This window comes from Monodelphis domestica, chromosome 4 (assembly GCF_027887165.1).
Source record: "Monodelphis domestica isolate mMonDom1 chromosome 4, mMonDom1.pri, whole genome shotgun sequence".
Classification (NCBI taxonomy): domain Eukaryota; kingdom Metazoa; phylum Chordata; class Mammalia; order Didelphimorphia; family Didelphidae; genus Monodelphis; species Monodelphis domestica.
The window spans coordinates 182,862,381-182,879,452 of record NC_077230.1 but is presented as its reverse complement, the minus strand read 5'-3'; the positions used below and the strand labels follow the sequence as shown (position 1 = coordinate 182,879,452).

The following is a 17,072-nucleotide window of genomic DNA, read 5'->3' as shown; positions in this document are numbered from 1 at the left end:
GCGTGTGGCTCTTTTTTGTAAAGAGTTAAGTCGTACACAAAAAAAGGGAACAAAGGTCAGCACCCAGCCGCCACTTGAATGTGAGATTTTTCTTTTTATTCCCCTTGATGTATACTAGGCTCTGTGTTATTAGTCTTAATGATGGAAAATTGTAGTGTTGATACAAATCTTTTTTTCAAAGTAGTAGGCGGGAGCTCCATTTGTTAGTAAGTTTTTTTGTGACTAAAAGCCACGGACAGTACATTTATGTAGCAGTAAAAGGCCTAGATGCTCTTTCCATAGCAGAGCTAATTATTCCTACTGTGACCTTACTGATCTACCCTGTTCCTAGTACATCTCATCTGCACGCCTGTTCCTCTGTGTAGATGGTGTCAGAGAATATGAAAAACCCTATAATGAAACCATTTTCATGATGGAGAAAGGCTACCGGAGTTGCACTTGCTACAAAGAGGCTCAATTATATGAGTAATTGTGATAATTTTCTACATTCATAGCCTTCAATGGGGAAAAAAGAATGAGAGCCACAAAGGAAAATTACTTTAACAAGAAAGTACAGAGAGTAAAAATGGAAGAAGAGACAAAAAGGGGGAAAAAATAACCAGAAAAAAAAAGTTTAAAAAATAGATCTGGAGGGAGGAATAGCAAGACAGGGAGAACAACAGAAATGCTCAAAAAGCCTATGTGCAGCTGTGTTGCACAATTAAATTGAATTTTTTTTCCTGCAGTTGATGAATGTGACTACTGCAAATGTGCCTCTGTAGTTAGCTATCATTTGTTGTTCCGTGACAGGAAAAGGATAATTACCTCTCAGAGAGAATCAAAGGCTGACATGCCCTTTAGACACAGCCATGAATGCAGAGCTCGATAGAATGCCTGAATAAGAATCTAGTGTTCTATGCCCCCTTCTACTGAAGAATAAATTTGGTTAAAATGCAAGAGTACCACCAGTAAATTTGTTGAACCCTAGGTGTTCACAAATATGAGGTGCATCTATCGACTCATCCCATTTGCAAAAATAAAACTGCATTTTGAATTCATTTCTATTATATTCATGGACAGTAAGATAGTGAGATATGCATTAAATTTCTTTTCCCAGTAGGGGTCTGATTCAACATTTCCTAGGCAAGAACAGAAAGACACTATCCATTTTTTTTTCCCAGGCTAGTTAGCCTATAATTTAAAACTGTCAAAAACACAATTTTGTTCAAAGTCTTCAATAAAAGCTTCTCAGATATAACCCAAAGAGATTTTACTAAAGTTTGATGCAGACTCTGTTACAATATTTTAAAATCTATAAATATATATAACTGATATTTTACTGCTTTTTTCTTAAGTATATGAAGGCAAACAAAGAAAAAAAAAGACAGCATCTTTCCAAGGTGACTAAGCCTCTCATGTTTTGGGCAAACAGAATATACTCAATAGTTTATATTAATGAGAAAAGCACTTTTACAGATTGCCATATGTGGCCACTTTCAGTGAAATGTGGTGCTTTTTAATGAAAACCAACCCCATGTGCCTTTTTCACAACATTTATTAAAAAAAAAAAAGATCTAAAAATGGGTAATAGAAGCAGCTTGAATTTAGAAAAGACAAATACACATAAACACAAACACAAGTCTGGTGGATCATCCTTCTCTGGAGTGTTATGAGTAAACAATGAATCATAATAAAAATGGGTTTGTCTGAAAAAGAGGCAAGGGGTCTTCCTTTGCAATTATTTGCTTGACCTCAGTTTTGAAAAATAAGAAACTCTGAGATGAACACCAAGTTGTCTTCACAAAACAGGGTCACCTTTGAGTTAGAGTTTTCATGAAAGTTAGCCTTCCCTTTTGCTTCCTCACTATCTTCAGTGTTGAGACCCATTGTTTTCTTAGTTAAACTGATTTAGTATCTCTTATAGTTTAGTGTAAAAGCAAAACTGTAAAACCAGAATAAACCTGCTCAGGAAAATCCAAGGAAGCCTATGGTTTTGTTTCCATAGGTGTCTTTGCTGACCTCAGTGTAAGTCACTTTTTAAAAACCTTTTCTTACCCAGGGAACAACATTATAGCCTGGCAGTTCACATACTGATATCAGACTGAAATGATGGTTCTGAATCATAAAACATGTCATCAATTTTATACCAAACCACCAATAACCTTTGTCCTACTTGCCAACCCTCCCTTTACTTGTCAGTATAAAGCTTACCTGATTGTGTTTCCAATTACAGAGAAGGGAGCCCCTGCTCTGCAAGCTGCAATTGCTTCATCTCTACATCTCCTGGCAACCTCCACTAACTTTTTACCATATTTATCCACATTGCCCACCAAAAATGTTTCAGAAGTATCGCCGTGGTAGCCATTGTAATAGACCTACAAGTAGAAATGTCAAATTCACTTTCTCAATAAAGTATATATTCTGAATGTCTTATGTGTCTATTTTAATAGATAGGTGTGTCCTTGACTTCCCTTTTTGTCCTCTCCCAAATCCTCAAACAGTATTATACCAAATTTATCTGTAAAATATTGAATGAAAATATTGGACCTCATTCCAAGATTTTTGAAATGCAGCTAAATGTAGAAAAACTGCAAAACTTAAAATAAACAGGGGACTAATATTGTGCCACTATTTTGGCACTTTGATTAGTAATACCATTTTGACATTTTAGCTCAAAGATTTGTCTTTGAGTCCAACAAAGTCTGGTAAGAATAACCTCTTCATCAAACACCATATTGTAAAGTTGTTCACCACTAATAAGCAAAAGAATTTGGCCCAGGATTGGCAGAGAAACATTCAATATACTAGAGATAATTTCTTTAATTTCATTAAGAGTTTCCTATGTACTCTTGTGTAATTACCAATTCTACATTTACAACCAGAAGAAAGGAGAGGAATATGTCAGTGCCCTAATAAACAACAGGACATTGATATTTTGTTTCCAGTAGAACTGGGAATATTTGAGTTATATCTCAGTGAACTAGTTTATCTAGAAAATTTAGGGATTGCTGTTTTTTGGTTAACTGAGTAATCTGGTAAACAGAGTTAAAGAATCATAGAACTTTCAGGCTGCACAAAACTTTAGTGATTATCAAATTCAACTAACTCCTTTTTACAGGTGTGGAAATTGGGGTCTAAGGTCACATATCCAATTACCTGTGACCTGGAAATATTGGAACATATGTAAATTAGAAGAATGCTACTAAGCAATAAAGTTAAAAATTCTAAAATAGTAAAATGTACTTAAAACTAAAATGATATGGAACATAATTTAATTGTCTTTTTGTGACTAAGAAGGCACAATTGTGAACACAAAGTCACCATAACTTTGAATATCAAGGATCACCATATATGACCAGAGGAATGGAGAGGAGAGAAGGGTGGCCAACTCTCTTCATCATTTCTCATACTTGGAGGCTACCCTTTGGAATAAATTCTTGATTTCAGCTATGTGTCATGAATCTCCTTCTTGCAAATGTCAAATGAAGAATGTGCTAGTTCCTCTTGCCTGACCTTTCTTGTTGTGTGAAGTCTGCATTGATAATAAGACTTCAAGTTTATATAGTTTCTTACGTTACTCGTCAGGGTGTCTTCAAATGCCTAGTGATGTGGTAAAGGATTTTGATCATATTTCACAGATCAGGAAAGCAAGGTTCAGATTATGTCACAGAGCAAGTTAGTGGCAGAACTGGAAGAGAACTCAGGTCCCTGACCCCTAATTTAATGCTCTACTCCATATTGCATTTATATGTTATTACTTCATACTTTTCAAAGTATTTTCACATCCATCATCTAATTTAACAAATGGGATATTCTGGTACAGTAGAATAAACAAAGAACTTCGAATCAGAGGATTCTAAGTCCAAGCTGAGATACTTACTAGCTGAGTGACTCTGGGCAAGACATTAAACTTCCTCATTTATAAAATATGCTTCCCTTGTTGGAGGGCTATATCAGAGGGAAAACACTCAGTAAATAAAAAATGCTATGGAAAAGTGAATTATTACTATTATGGAAATTTTTAGAACAGTAGTGACCTACAAAAAGGCACGCCTTTAATTCATTTTTTGATGATTTAAAGATGAGATGATCTAAATGAAATGCTTTCTGAGAATATGTGAAAATTTGTAAAGCTACTGCTAAGGTCCATCATGTGGTAATGTATGTAGCAACACAACTTTTGTAAATGAGAAGGCAATTTTCATTTACTGTGAAATATATTCTCTCTGGCAGTTATGAAGAGGATCATTTTTAAAAAACAATGTATAGATGTGATAACAATAATTAGACTCTACCATGACTATACTAAGTCTCTAATCATGGCTTCCACAAAACTGGTATACAAAATACCAGTTTTTTTGCTCTAAATTTGGTTTTTTAATTTAAAAGTTCAATTAAAAGAAATGAGGAAAATCTACATTAGTTTCTTAGACACAAGAAGCAAATTATAAGTTTGTTTTCTATGAAAAATGTACAGTCAGAGGATGTCCAAATATCAAATATCCAAACAAATATTAGACTCTTCTGGATTCTTGGACACTTGAAAGTACTAACTTGGACAAATGTGTTTCATGAACCTGAGGACATCTAGATGCCAGAAATGCTAAAAATTTTGAGTAAACATAAGAAAAGTAATCATTCTCTGTCCAAAGAAGAGAAACCAAGGATGGCTTTACTCAAAATATTAGATTTAGTTGGGGTGATTAAGCAAATTAGTAATTGCAAATTAGATGATGGCTAAAGAAAAAGCCTATTAGGAAAAAGAAAGTTTTAATTCAAGTATAATTCATGAAATACTTTTTTTTTAAAACACAGTTCTGAATTGGGAAGAAACAGAATAGAATTTCAAATAACTAGGAGTATGAAGCAAATCTTCAAGTTTTCTAAACAGGATACAAAGACTACTGCTAGAAGTTCAAACTCAGAATTAGAAATATAATGAAAAATAAAATCAATCTCCCAATCAAGATAACTACTACAAAAGACCCACTCACTGGTTATGCCTACACATAAAGTGATATTCCAGAGGGGAGAAGAAAAGCTGACTTAATTCAAACAACTGGCTATTTTCAAAGCAATTGATTTAATTCAGTCAAAGACTTAGGTACCAGTTTTATGTCTGAAGTAACTATTTTTTCCCCTTTCAAATGGTTTTATGTATTCAGTCAGAATATAACTATATTTATAGTATTCTCCCATAAAATCAAAATGCATTGTGCTGGCTTCCTTAAATATCAACTGATGCTTAAGATTTATTAGGACACTGATGTGTATTATATACTTAAGACAAAAAAATATGTGAAGATCCTTTAAAAATAAATCACCTTTTGAGCAAAACCAATTACTACAGCACAGATAATAAATCCAGCTCTGAAAATAGTGAAAGATTAAGAGAATTATAAAAGCTTTGTTGTTTCTATAATTGGAGTTCCTATGTTAGATGACTTAGCCTTATTATTTAAAAGTACCACTATTAACCATTTGGTGAAAACTTAAGTTCTTGGGGATAACTGCTCTCTGCTTGTGAGCTTAGATAGAGTCCAAGACTCTTTATACCAGAAATGGAACACAACACTACCTTTGGAGATTTTAATAAATGTAGGGAACACTGCTAGCAAAAGAGTTGCTGTCCAAATAGACTGACATACACAGGCCAATGTAGCCTCTAATGACAGAGTAAGATAATGACAGGCCCCACTCAAAATCAGCAGGAAGAGGAAGATCAATCTTGGCAGAGTGAAGGAAAAATGCTGGCTTTCTTCATGTTAGCTCATCTCATACATATCTATCTTCAGCAGCTGCCCAGTACTGCGGCGCTCTGCATTAACTACACAGTGGATCAATAACAATTACACCTTCTCAAAAACATGACACATAGCAGGATTGGGTTGACATTTCACTTAGGCCAACATTGATCTCAGTGCATCTGATTCCAGCCCTAAATTCAAGTCAGGCCTGGGTCTCGTTGGAATAAACACAGAGTTAAAAACAAAAAAGGAAACCAGCTGCTTGCTCCTGGGTTTAGAAGTAAACACCACGTCCATCTGTGCATTCCACATTTTCAATCTACTCTTCTTCCTGTTGCTACCAGCAATTCTGAAGTTGATCAAAGACTATTTTTTATATGATTTACTCACCGTGACATCAATGTTGATAATATCTCCATCCTGAAGAGGTCGACTGAAACATAAACAGAAAAAAAATAATGGTGATAGACAGGCCTCAATAAAAGAAGCATAAAAATAAACACCTAATGACTACCATCACAAAAACCAATGAGACACAAAGATAATTTGGCGTGGAGGAGGGGATAAATAGAATAACTATATCTAATATTTAGCTCTTGCTACTTAAAAGAACAAATATAATCACATGGATTTTTTACAAGAAATATCTAATTCAAACACTGTCATTGTGCAACCCCCCCCCATCAAAAGACCCTATTTATTGGGGGCTTGATGTTTCTTTGCATGCAGCCAAAACAAGAGATGATGGCCTATATTTGCATACATTCAGATCATATTATTACCATCATTAAAACCTAAAATGATGAAAGAAATGTTTAATGCACAAACCTGCTATCCCCTCCTCCCCCTTTCTTAAAACTACATACTTCTTCAAGAGACCTTAAGCTGTGGTTTAGAAATGTTCTGTCAAATTAGAAGCAATACGACTTCATAATCAGTGCTTTACCACATGGAACTACGGAAGCTTGCAGGTGGGTTTCAATTAAACCAGTGTCTTTCAACATGGGCTGTAGATCTTGGTTTCAGGTTTTAGTGAGCAGGGGAACAATGTGTTATTAAGAAATGAATACCTGTCAGGAATACCATGACACAGCACGTTGTTTACAGAGGTACAAACAGATTTTGGAAAACCTCCATAGCCTAGAGGTGAAGGATAGGCGTTGTGACGGATTATTTCCTGATGAACAAGAGAATCTATCTCTTCAGTTGTCATGTCAACCTAAAACATTAAATTTTTATTTCAAGGTATGCAGAGGCAGTTCAAGACATTTCTTTTATTTAATAAATATGACTGTGGCAGAAGAAATGCAATCATGTTTGTTTTGCCAAAAGCTCTAAGTAAAACATTTTAAAGGCTTACAGGAATTCTCAATGGTGGCTTAAATTTTGTACCTTGCTGCTTAAGCGAGTATATGATGTTGTTAGCACCTGTTATGAAATAGAATTTTTTTTAAGCTAGAAGGATCATGGAAATTCTCTATATGCAATTAAATAATACACATATTACTGCACCTTACTAGTCCTGGAAATGTGCTCTTGGGCCATTTCTCACTCCCATTTTCGCCACTGGCCAGCATTCTAGGATTGATGGAATGTTAGAAATCAAGGGCTTAATTTATATTATAAAGTTAGAGAACTAGGTCAACCTTGTATCCTCTAATCTGGGCAAAATATTAAATTGAGTTTGATAGAAATTGTGTGAAGATTGTGGACTTCCATCTTCTAACAACAGTCTTTGACATCATTGAAAATGCTATTTGCTTTATTGGGTGATTTAAAAAAAATCCATATCTGGTTTCTAGGGCATAAATTTATTCTTGCCTATCAGTTTTCTGTAACTGTGGGGAAGCATCTAGTATCCTTATTTATCCATATTTTGCGCAATAAGCATTTGGTAGAATTATATAGTATCAAGCCCCCTGTGAGAGTTCAATAAATACCTTACTGAATGAGGGATTCAGTTTTTGATATATTTTTATTTCCCCATTTCTTGAACAATTTAGTTCCCCTTATCCCCTATGGAGGGCACTTAATTGCTCCAGAACCTTTCAAACATTATTTTATGAGTGTATGAGAATCCTTTCATGGGTCAGGAAGGAAAATCCTGCCCCAACTTACAACATGCAAGGAAAGCTGGGATAGGAAAATTCATGTTCTTTGTTGCAAATTATTGGCTACTTCTCCTTTGACCTGTTTCCTTCATGAGTAGCTACATTAGCTAGAGACCTGTCACTTTCACCCAGTTACTCACACTAACGTGTTTTAGCTACTTGGAAGGAGATGCTGACCAATATAATTTCATCTGTAGGCAATTCTATGTCCCTAAAATCTGCACCAGCTTCTGCAGAATCACAGAATATTCCAGGTAACCACTGAAGAATCCTGCTTATTGCCAAGACCACTGGAAGACGATGGGAATTATTGCAAAGGCTAAATAAAGAGTACAAAATCTGCAGAAGCTCTGATGGTGACCAGAGTTTTATATGCTCTAGTTAACAGGAAAGTGGAGAGGCAGTGCAGCAGAGTCAGAAGACCCAGGTTAAAGACTCATTCTGACATTCATTCTATAGTTGGGCTAGTCACTTCATATCTCTGTGCCTTGGTTTCCTCATCTGGAAAATGGGGGAAATAATACTGGTACTGTCTAGAGGCAGTTAAGTGATGCAGAGTGCTGGGCTTGGAGTCAGGAAGACCTGAGTTCAAACCCAGCCTCAGATACTTACTAGTGACCCTGGTCAAGCCACTTAACCCTGTTTGCCCCAGTTTCCTCATCTGTAAAATGAGCTGAAGAAGGAAATGGCAGACCACTGCAGTATCTCTGCCAAGAAAACCCCAAAAGCTTTCATGGAAGAGTCAGACATGACTAAACAACAAAAACAAGAACTACTTTATTAAGTTCTTGCAAAGATTAAATTGTATAATGTACACATAATGTTTGTTAACTGTAATGCACTATGTAAAATAAGCCATTATTATTTATCTTCCAGAGAAAAGCAAACATCAAGGAAAAAAGACAAAAGATGAGACATAGCACTTACAAAAATTATAGGAAGAACAAATAAGCAACAAGTGTAAACTAAAGGCAAATGGGGAGAGTTTCAAAATCAAAGTAGTCTATGGTTTGGATCCATTTGGTTAAATAACCTTTAGGTACCTATGGTCATACAATACAGATTAAAAATTATCTTCTGAACAAGCACCCAAAATTAATGTAACCTTCCTCCCTCAACTAAATTGGGTGTACATTAAATACGAGTTAAGAGGATAATTTTTTTTAAAAAGGAAAGCCTCCATAAACAGAAAGCCCATCTAAATTTTCATGAAGTTACTACCTTTAAACTCTTTCCAGCTAGAAGGAGGACATGACGGGCCAATTGACAAGCCTGACGAAGCCCTTGAATCTGATCTTCCTTCTTAACTTCTATGCTGTCTCCCCAGTCTGGTACAATGCCTGTCGTCACATAGTCTGGCTTCTTTATGTGCTTGAAGAAAAAGGATTGAAAATGAAGATCAGAACACTGAGCATGACAATGGGATCATTTTCTCAGATACAGCCTCCTGCTTCATGGCACTCTGCCCTTCCTGTTGGAGCATCGACCTTCCCTAAGCCAGCAGAACAAACCCTTAAGGCTGCCTCAGGACTTTTTTTTCTGCCCTTGTGAACTTAACATTGCCTGTTAGTATTGACTTTAGATATTCTGTTAACCTCATGGTGCTGAGATCCAAGTTAGACTGTAGCAGACGTCTGGTCAAAACAAACAGTTTCATTTTCTTTCTCCTACTTTCATGGGAAATATATCATCACCACTGGTGAAACATGCCACAAAACTTCAAAACAGCCAATAATTCATGAAGATACTTTCACCAATTTAACATAAATGTAAAATCTGTAGCTGACAATACTCTATCTGAATGGGTATATGTAAAAAGATGATAGCCAAGTTATACTTTGCTATTATTTCCATGTACAGAGTGGGGAAAAGGAAAGGCAACAAGACTAGATACACAGAGATCCTTTAAAACAAAATTACCTATAGTATTTATATTATTTATCATGAAAAAAAGTCCACAATCTTTCTTTTGGAAAATTCTACATTACTTATAAGTTCTTGGGTAATCTTCAGAAAATAAAGAACAATATTGTACAGATAGAGATTTGTTCAGTCCCAAAGGATTCCTCAGCACTTTACAAACTATTTATAGAAATTGCCACGTAAGAATGATTTAACAGTACATAGTAATACTACACAACAGTTTAGGACAGGAAGCTGAGGAAGACAACACTATTCAGTTGAAATATCGGGGGAAATATTAAATGGCATTGGGGTTAATGTCTCCTTCTCCATGAAAAACATGCTGCAATGCTTAGGGGCCTCAAAAGTTCTTAACATCAGTTCTCTATTTCATCTCAATAGGAAGTACCTCCTAAAGTATTTTGCTTCAACCACCAACTCACAGCCCTGATATGCCACTACTTTATCATGGATAATAAAGGTTGGCTTGTCTGAGAGTACAACATAAAATTTCTGTAAGACTTTCCAAGTCTCCCTAAAAAGAATTTATGACCTTGATCCAGTTCTTTTGGGTGAGAAGTCAGACTACAAGCAAGGACACAGGCAATGGTTATTATTGGAGTAGTGCTAAAATAATATGTTGCCATTTCTACAGAATTGTTGGGGGGGGGGGTGCAGCTAGACAGTACCGTGGATAGAACACCAGGCTTGGAGCCAGGAAGGCCTAAATTCTAATCCAGTCTCAGACGCTGACTAGCTGTGTGACCCTGGGCAAGTCATTTAACCCTTATTTGATTCAATTCCTCATCTGTAAAATGAGAACACTATGGAAAAGGAAATGGCAAACCACACCAGTATCTTTGCCAAGAAAACATAGAGTCAGACATGACTGAACAACAGATTTTTTTTTTCCGATGAAATTAAATTTTTACTCCATGATGTGCTAAATCCCTATTCTCTATGAGAATAGACCTGGGAAAGGAATAGTTTTGTTGTTCTACTTACTCTTAGCAAACTTTATTGGCAAGATGGTATTTTTAACTTTTAGGAAATATAATATTCTTGGCATGGATTTGTTGTAAGGAGGAAAAGGCTAAAAGAAGGAAAAAAAGAAAATAGCTGCCTTTGTGATGAATGTCTCCTTCTTTTAGCTATTCTGATTCTTCCCACATGATTCCTATGCCTCCTTTACACTGAATTTTAAAAAATGAACTGATTGCCTTTTCTAATGATTGCAATCCCTGAAAAACTCAAGGCCATTTGGAGGCCTGACATCCTGTTTTGCTTATTCTGAAGAAATTATTTTAAAGTATCAGCAATGATATTGGAAATATGAAAGCAGGGCTTAGGAAAATCATAGTGTGAGTCAATTTTAACCCATTTCTAAGAGATGCCCCCACCTAGAATTCAAATCACTGCTCTAACAAACAAAGATGGCATGTGTTTTGTTCATGTTCAAAATGCAAATTCGAATGCTCTGGAGGAGTTATTGGCTTAAAGACTCAATGAGCAGATTCAATACTCTTCCTGGAAGACCCTGTTGAAACTTCTAACATTAGTGTTTCTATGTCGAAACACAAAGCATGTAACAAACACATGATGTACATACCCTCACAATCAAAAAAATAAATCAATGTACTGGATCCTTTGTGTGGCCAATCTTCCTAGGGCTAGTGAAAGGAGCAGAGAACAGGCTTCACAGTACCTGAGGAACTAGATGAGCTGACGAGACTGCAGCAGGCAAAACTATCCTATGAGTTGTTCGTTTTTGTCTTTGGGAAAAGAAATATCTTCTTTGTTGATTGCTTGTCTGTTTGTGTAAGTAGACAGGACTGACAGGTGAACAGAAAACTCTAGGACAGCCCATCATGTGACCTTTGAGAAAAAACAATATGTACTTTAAAAACAAAGAAAAGAAACACAAAAAAAAGTTGCATTACATTTGAAAATTATTCCATATTTAATTGATTTCAAAAGACAATCCTCCAGATGGAAAAGGAAAGTGGATAGCACAGTGAGTTCTGGCCCACAGGATTCCTCACTTTCTATGCTCTTGATGCATATTTATTAGCTAGTAGTTTTTTTTTTTTTTACGTTTGGCAATTTTTAAAAAATCCTTCTAAGGGGGCAGCTGGATAGCTCAGTGGATTGAGAGAGCCAGGCCTAGAGATGGGAGGTCCTAGGTTCAAATCTGGCCTCAGACATGTCCCAGCTGTGTGACCCTGGGCAAGTCACTTGACCCCCATTGCCTAGCCCTTACCACTCTTCTGCCTTGGAACCAATACACAGTATTGATTCTAAGATAGAAGGTAAGGGTTTAAAAAAAATCCTTCTATAATGAAATACAAACACTTGCAACTATCTAACTCTACATGAGATCTGTGAGGATACTGAACCAAGAGGACCCATGATACAGGTCCCTGTTTGGATCACTTCCCACTCAGTCAGACTGATTTCCTTCCAAGTTACACAGACCAACTGCCAGTCACAGCCAGTGACACCCCTTGCCCTTGATCAGATTACTACATTTTAAGTGGTGTACAGCGAGGCATTATAATGAAACAAGTGTCTGAGTAAGAGAAAGAAAAAGAGGCATGGCCAAAATTTAGGGCCTCACACAAAAGGGAAATGCTCCAAAAGCAAAGACGGCATTAAGCAAAGAACTGACTCCCAGGAAAGGTTTGCTGAGAGATCTGAGAGGCCAGACTCACCGATCAGTTTGGGGTCATGACTGGGAAAGGGATGGAGCGTGGCATACTCAAAAAATGGCCACAGAAAGTAGATCTTTAACTGGATTTGAAAAGGACAACATCCATGCCAACTTGGCTAGCTATTCAGTCTTTTCTACAACTCTCTCAAGTACTTTCATCTGTCCAATCAGGTCAAGTTTTTGCTGACTGGCTTTACCATTAATGAATATTTTAAAAGAGCTGATAAGACTAAACAAAACAGCATCTGTGGAAAGGCAACATGGTGGTGGTAGACCTGTGTTCAAATCCTCCCTCCAACACTAGTTATGAACCAGAGGTAAGTCATTTAACTTAACCTCACTGGACCTCAGTTTCCTCATCTGTAAAAAGAGAATAGTCTTAGCACCAACTTGACTAGGTCATTCTGCATCTAAAAAATTTGATAAAGGATATAAAATTCTTTGTAAACTCTAAAATGTTATGTACATAGCAGTTACTAATTTTTAAAAGACTTAAAACACTTGAAAGCAACAGGAAATTTATCTTTGAAAATTCTAATGTACTTTCCATATACTAAATTGACTATACCAATGAAGGACAAAATAACAGAATGGAAAGAACATAGTACTGTCCCAGTGATACTCCTAGGCCAGTACAGCAAAGGGATCAAAGAAAAAGGAACAGGTCCAATATGAATAAAAATATTTATAGCATCTCTCTTCATTGTGGCAAAGAACTGGAAACTAAAAAGATACCCATTAAATGGAGAAGAGTAGAACAAGTTATTTTATATGAATATAATGGAATACTATTGTGCTGCTACAAAGAAGACAGTTTCAGAGAAACCAGAAAAGATTTAAACAAATTGATGCAGAAAGAAGTAAGCAGACCCAGGAGAACCATTTATGCCATAACACCAACATTATAAAAACAATTCTGAAAGTTGGGTTAAGGCAATGATCATTTATGATTCTAGAAGACCCATGAGTAATGCCATCTACCTCCTGAAAGCAATGTGATAGACTATTATGCAGAATAAGATACACATTCTTGTACGTGACTAATATGGGAATTTATTTTGCTTGACTGTGCTTATTAGTTATAAGTTTTTTGTCTTTCTAATGCTGGGGGTGGAGGGAAAAAACAAATGCTTGATAATTGGAAAAAATGAAATAAAAAATAACAAAGAAGAAAATACTAAATCCATTTCTTTCATTAACTTGTGATCTTAGGCAAACTAGTTCGTGTCTCCATGCTCCTGTTTCTTCATCTGTAAATTAGGTGTAAAAATACTAACTGACATTTATATATCACTTTAAAGTTTGCAAAACACTTTACATACACCACTTTACTTGAGACTTGAAACAGCCCTGTGAAGTAGGTATTATCATCATGAACATATCATATTATCATTATGAATATACATTATGAACATACATATGAACATAAAATTTTATAGATGAAGAAACTAAGGCACAGGAAGGTGAAGTTATTTGCCCTTGGCCATATAGCTAATAAGGGTAAGAGGTAGAATATAACTCCAAGTTGAACATGCAAACTATACTCCAATGGTTTCTTTTCCTAAATATCTCACAGGATTATTATCACTATAAAATGAAATAAAACCCATGAAAGTACTTTGTAAAATTAAAAGTTCCATACAGGAGGCAGTATGGTAAAATAGTACCTGGTACCAGAGGTTGGGATCAAAACTCTAGCCCCCTCAATTTGTAGATTATACAATGAACATACTATTTACCTCATGAGGTTGCTATGAAGAAGGTGCTTTGTAAACCTCAAAAGCCTACAAATATGAATCCTTATCCCTGTTGCCTTTCTTAAATGCAAAGTTATCTTTATTGTTTTTCTTACAGGTTGATAGGTTAGACTGAGCCAAACACATGACCATGCCTTGTGATCGGAAACATACATTTGTGTAATGCCTAGTTCTGGCAAAAGATCCAATTTGTAGCTGTGAAAGGGAAGTTGTTGGATTTTTGTTTATTTTAAAGTTTAACTTCTTTATGCCTTCTATGCACCTATTTTTCCAGGCAAACCACACATTAATTTCCTCATCTATGCTTTTGCCAAACTGCTAAATAGCTTCTTGCTATTCCTAGCATACTACATTCCATCCCTCACCTGGTTTCCCCCCCATGATTGTAATGTTCTCCTTCAGCTCTCCTTCTTGGAACCCCCTCTCTTCAAGGCTCTGCTCCCCTTCAAGAGTCCTTTCCTGATTTCTAGGTTGTTTGATATCTCCCACAAATAATTGGTTTTTTTTGTATATATGTTCTACTTAATAGTCTGGGAATATGTTAGACTCTCCAGGAGAATATAAGCTCCTTGAGGGCAGAGACCATCTTACTGTATTTTTATCCCCAATGCCTGTGGGGGGCACATAATAGATGTTTAATAAATACTTGTTGATTTTATATCACATTCATTTCTAAATACATCCCTTCTCTCCACTCCTCTTAACCAACAAGTCTTCCCTTATACCAAAGATTTAAAAAAAAAGATAACATGATACATCAAGTATATCTGGCAGCATATACAATCTATACTGTTTTCATAATTACAATGTTCAGTTTGCTTTTTCTTTCGTTTACACTGTTGTAGTCATTGTGTAAATTGGTTCTTCTTACTTCCTTCTGCATCAGTTCATTTAAGTCTGTAAGAAAGATTTTTGTCTTGGCAAAATTCACTCAATAAAAACAGCTGCCTAGAATCTAACTCCAGATATAGACTCATTAGTATCAACTCTAGGCAACTAAATTACAGACAAGATTAGGCACTGGGGACACCCAACAACAGACACCTCAGTCACATCTAAAGGAGTATTGTAAATTGGATTCCCACCAGGGTTCTGAAAGCTACACTGCCTGACAATCAGCTGTCAAGCATAATCCATGGCTGGCTTGATCCTATAAACCAGTTGTTTGGCCCTCATCACTTGGAAGGATGGCTCTCTTCTGGGACTCTCATGATCCCTGGGATTGACTGAAATATTCCTATTGGTGGTCTCCAAGCCATTCGTAATCTACAATAGGAATAACAGGCCATTGACAATGTTCCCATCCCTGGTTTGGTGCCAGAAATCTTTCAGAGAGCTATCAAAACAAAATAAATTTAAATTAACTTTACATTTAAAAAATAACACACATATAGTAAACACTCTTTATAATAATTCCATGAAAGGATAGGAATAACATCTGTATAATGTGTGTTGCTATATTTTGAGGACATAATTTAAACCTGTGATGATGACGATGATAATGTTGATGATATCAATAATAACAGCTAACAATTATATGATGTTTTAAATTTTGCAAAGACCTTTATGTATATTATCTTATTTTGTGCAACACTGAATATACCATACAGTCTTTTTTGAGGGGAGGGAGAGATATCACAAAATCAAAACACAACAAATCACAGAGGGAGAGATAGCACAAATCAAAGCATGACAAATCACAACATACATTTCTATTGGGAAAAATCTGTAAGAATTCCTGTTTAATTAGCTCACACATGTAATATAGGCCCATACTGGATTAGGCCCTACTTCCGAGAATTATTTCTTGGTAGTTGGATTCATTGGGGCAGCTAGATGATGAAGTGGATAGAGTGTCGAGACTGGAGTCAGGAAGCAAACCTGGCCTCAGATACTTACTAGCTGGGCAAATCACTAATCCTGTTTGTCTCAATTTTTTCCTCAACTATAAAATAAGCTAAAGAAGGAAATGGCAAACCGCTCTAGTATCTTTGCCAAGAAAACTAAATAGGGTCATGAAGTCAGACATGACTGAAAAACAACAAATCAGGCTCATCACTACACTATTAGGAAAATGTTTCTTTTTCTTTTTTTTTTAAGTTTTACTATTGTTTTTTGCTTTTTCCTACTCCACATTTTCCCACATTTATTTTATTTTACTTTTTAACCCTAGGCAATGGGAGTTAAGTGACTTGCCCAGAGTCACACAGCTAGGAAGTGTCTGAGGCCAGATTTGAACCTCAAACTTCTCATATCTAGGCCTGGCTCGCAATCCACTCAGCCACCTAGCTACCCATCCTTTTTCCTCTCCCACATTTATTAAGCTCTCCTTCATAACACATGCGACATTCTCCCATAGTCCTTCACCTCTCTACAAAAGAAGGAAATGTACTTTGCTATCTGGTTGACCAAAATTGGTTGCTGATATACATTAATAATCCATATTAACAAACTGCTTTACCTCATAACAATGTTGTAAACAGGTAGTTCCAGTATTATAACACTATTTTAGAGATGAGTAAACTAGAATCATTAACAGAGTCAGGTACAATATCTATCCCACAGCTCCTTTCTAATAGAAGCATTTTTGAGTTCCCCAATTTTTGTTACATCCATTTTATTTCTTTTATAATTAAAAAATTTTTTGTTTTAGGTGTTAGGCTAATGATTTTATTGCTATTCAGAGGAAACTCCTAGTGTGGAAATCCCCTTGATCAATGGAGATTGGTAATCCTTCACCCACTCAGCCCCATACATTGAGAAATCAGCCACTCTCTGTTAGAGGAAGGACTTGAACTAAAGTCTTCCTGAATCTGAGACTAGCAATCTAAATCCTTTGATTTTACATATTCATTTTTCAAGCTGA

The 17,072-nt window shown here is 35.9% G+C and overlaps 1 protein-coding gene across 4 annotated transcripts in view; it reads right to left on the bottom strand.

The window, feature by feature from the left end:
- METAP1D (methionyl aminopeptidase type 1D, mitochondrial) overlaps positions 1–17,072 on the bottom strand; it is a 102,198-nt gene that overhangs the window by 8,986 nt on the left and 76,140 nt on the right. For all 4 annotated transcript variants that reach the window (XM_007494369.2, XM_007494370.2, XM_056793993.1 and 1 more), the window contains 5 exons: positions 11,445–11,614; positions 9,059–9,208; positions 6,797–6,945; positions 6,117–6,159; positions 2,191–2,354 (listed from right to left, as the gene is read on the bottom strand). In XM_007494369.2, the coding sequence (XP_007494431.1) occupies positions 2,191–2,354; positions 6,117–6,159; positions 6,797–6,945; positions 9,059–9,208; positions 11,445–11,614 (676 nt within the window). The remainder of the gene's footprint in view (positions 1–2,190; positions 2,355–6,116; positions 6,160–6,796; positions 6,946–9,058; positions 9,209–11,444; positions 11,615–17,072) is intronic.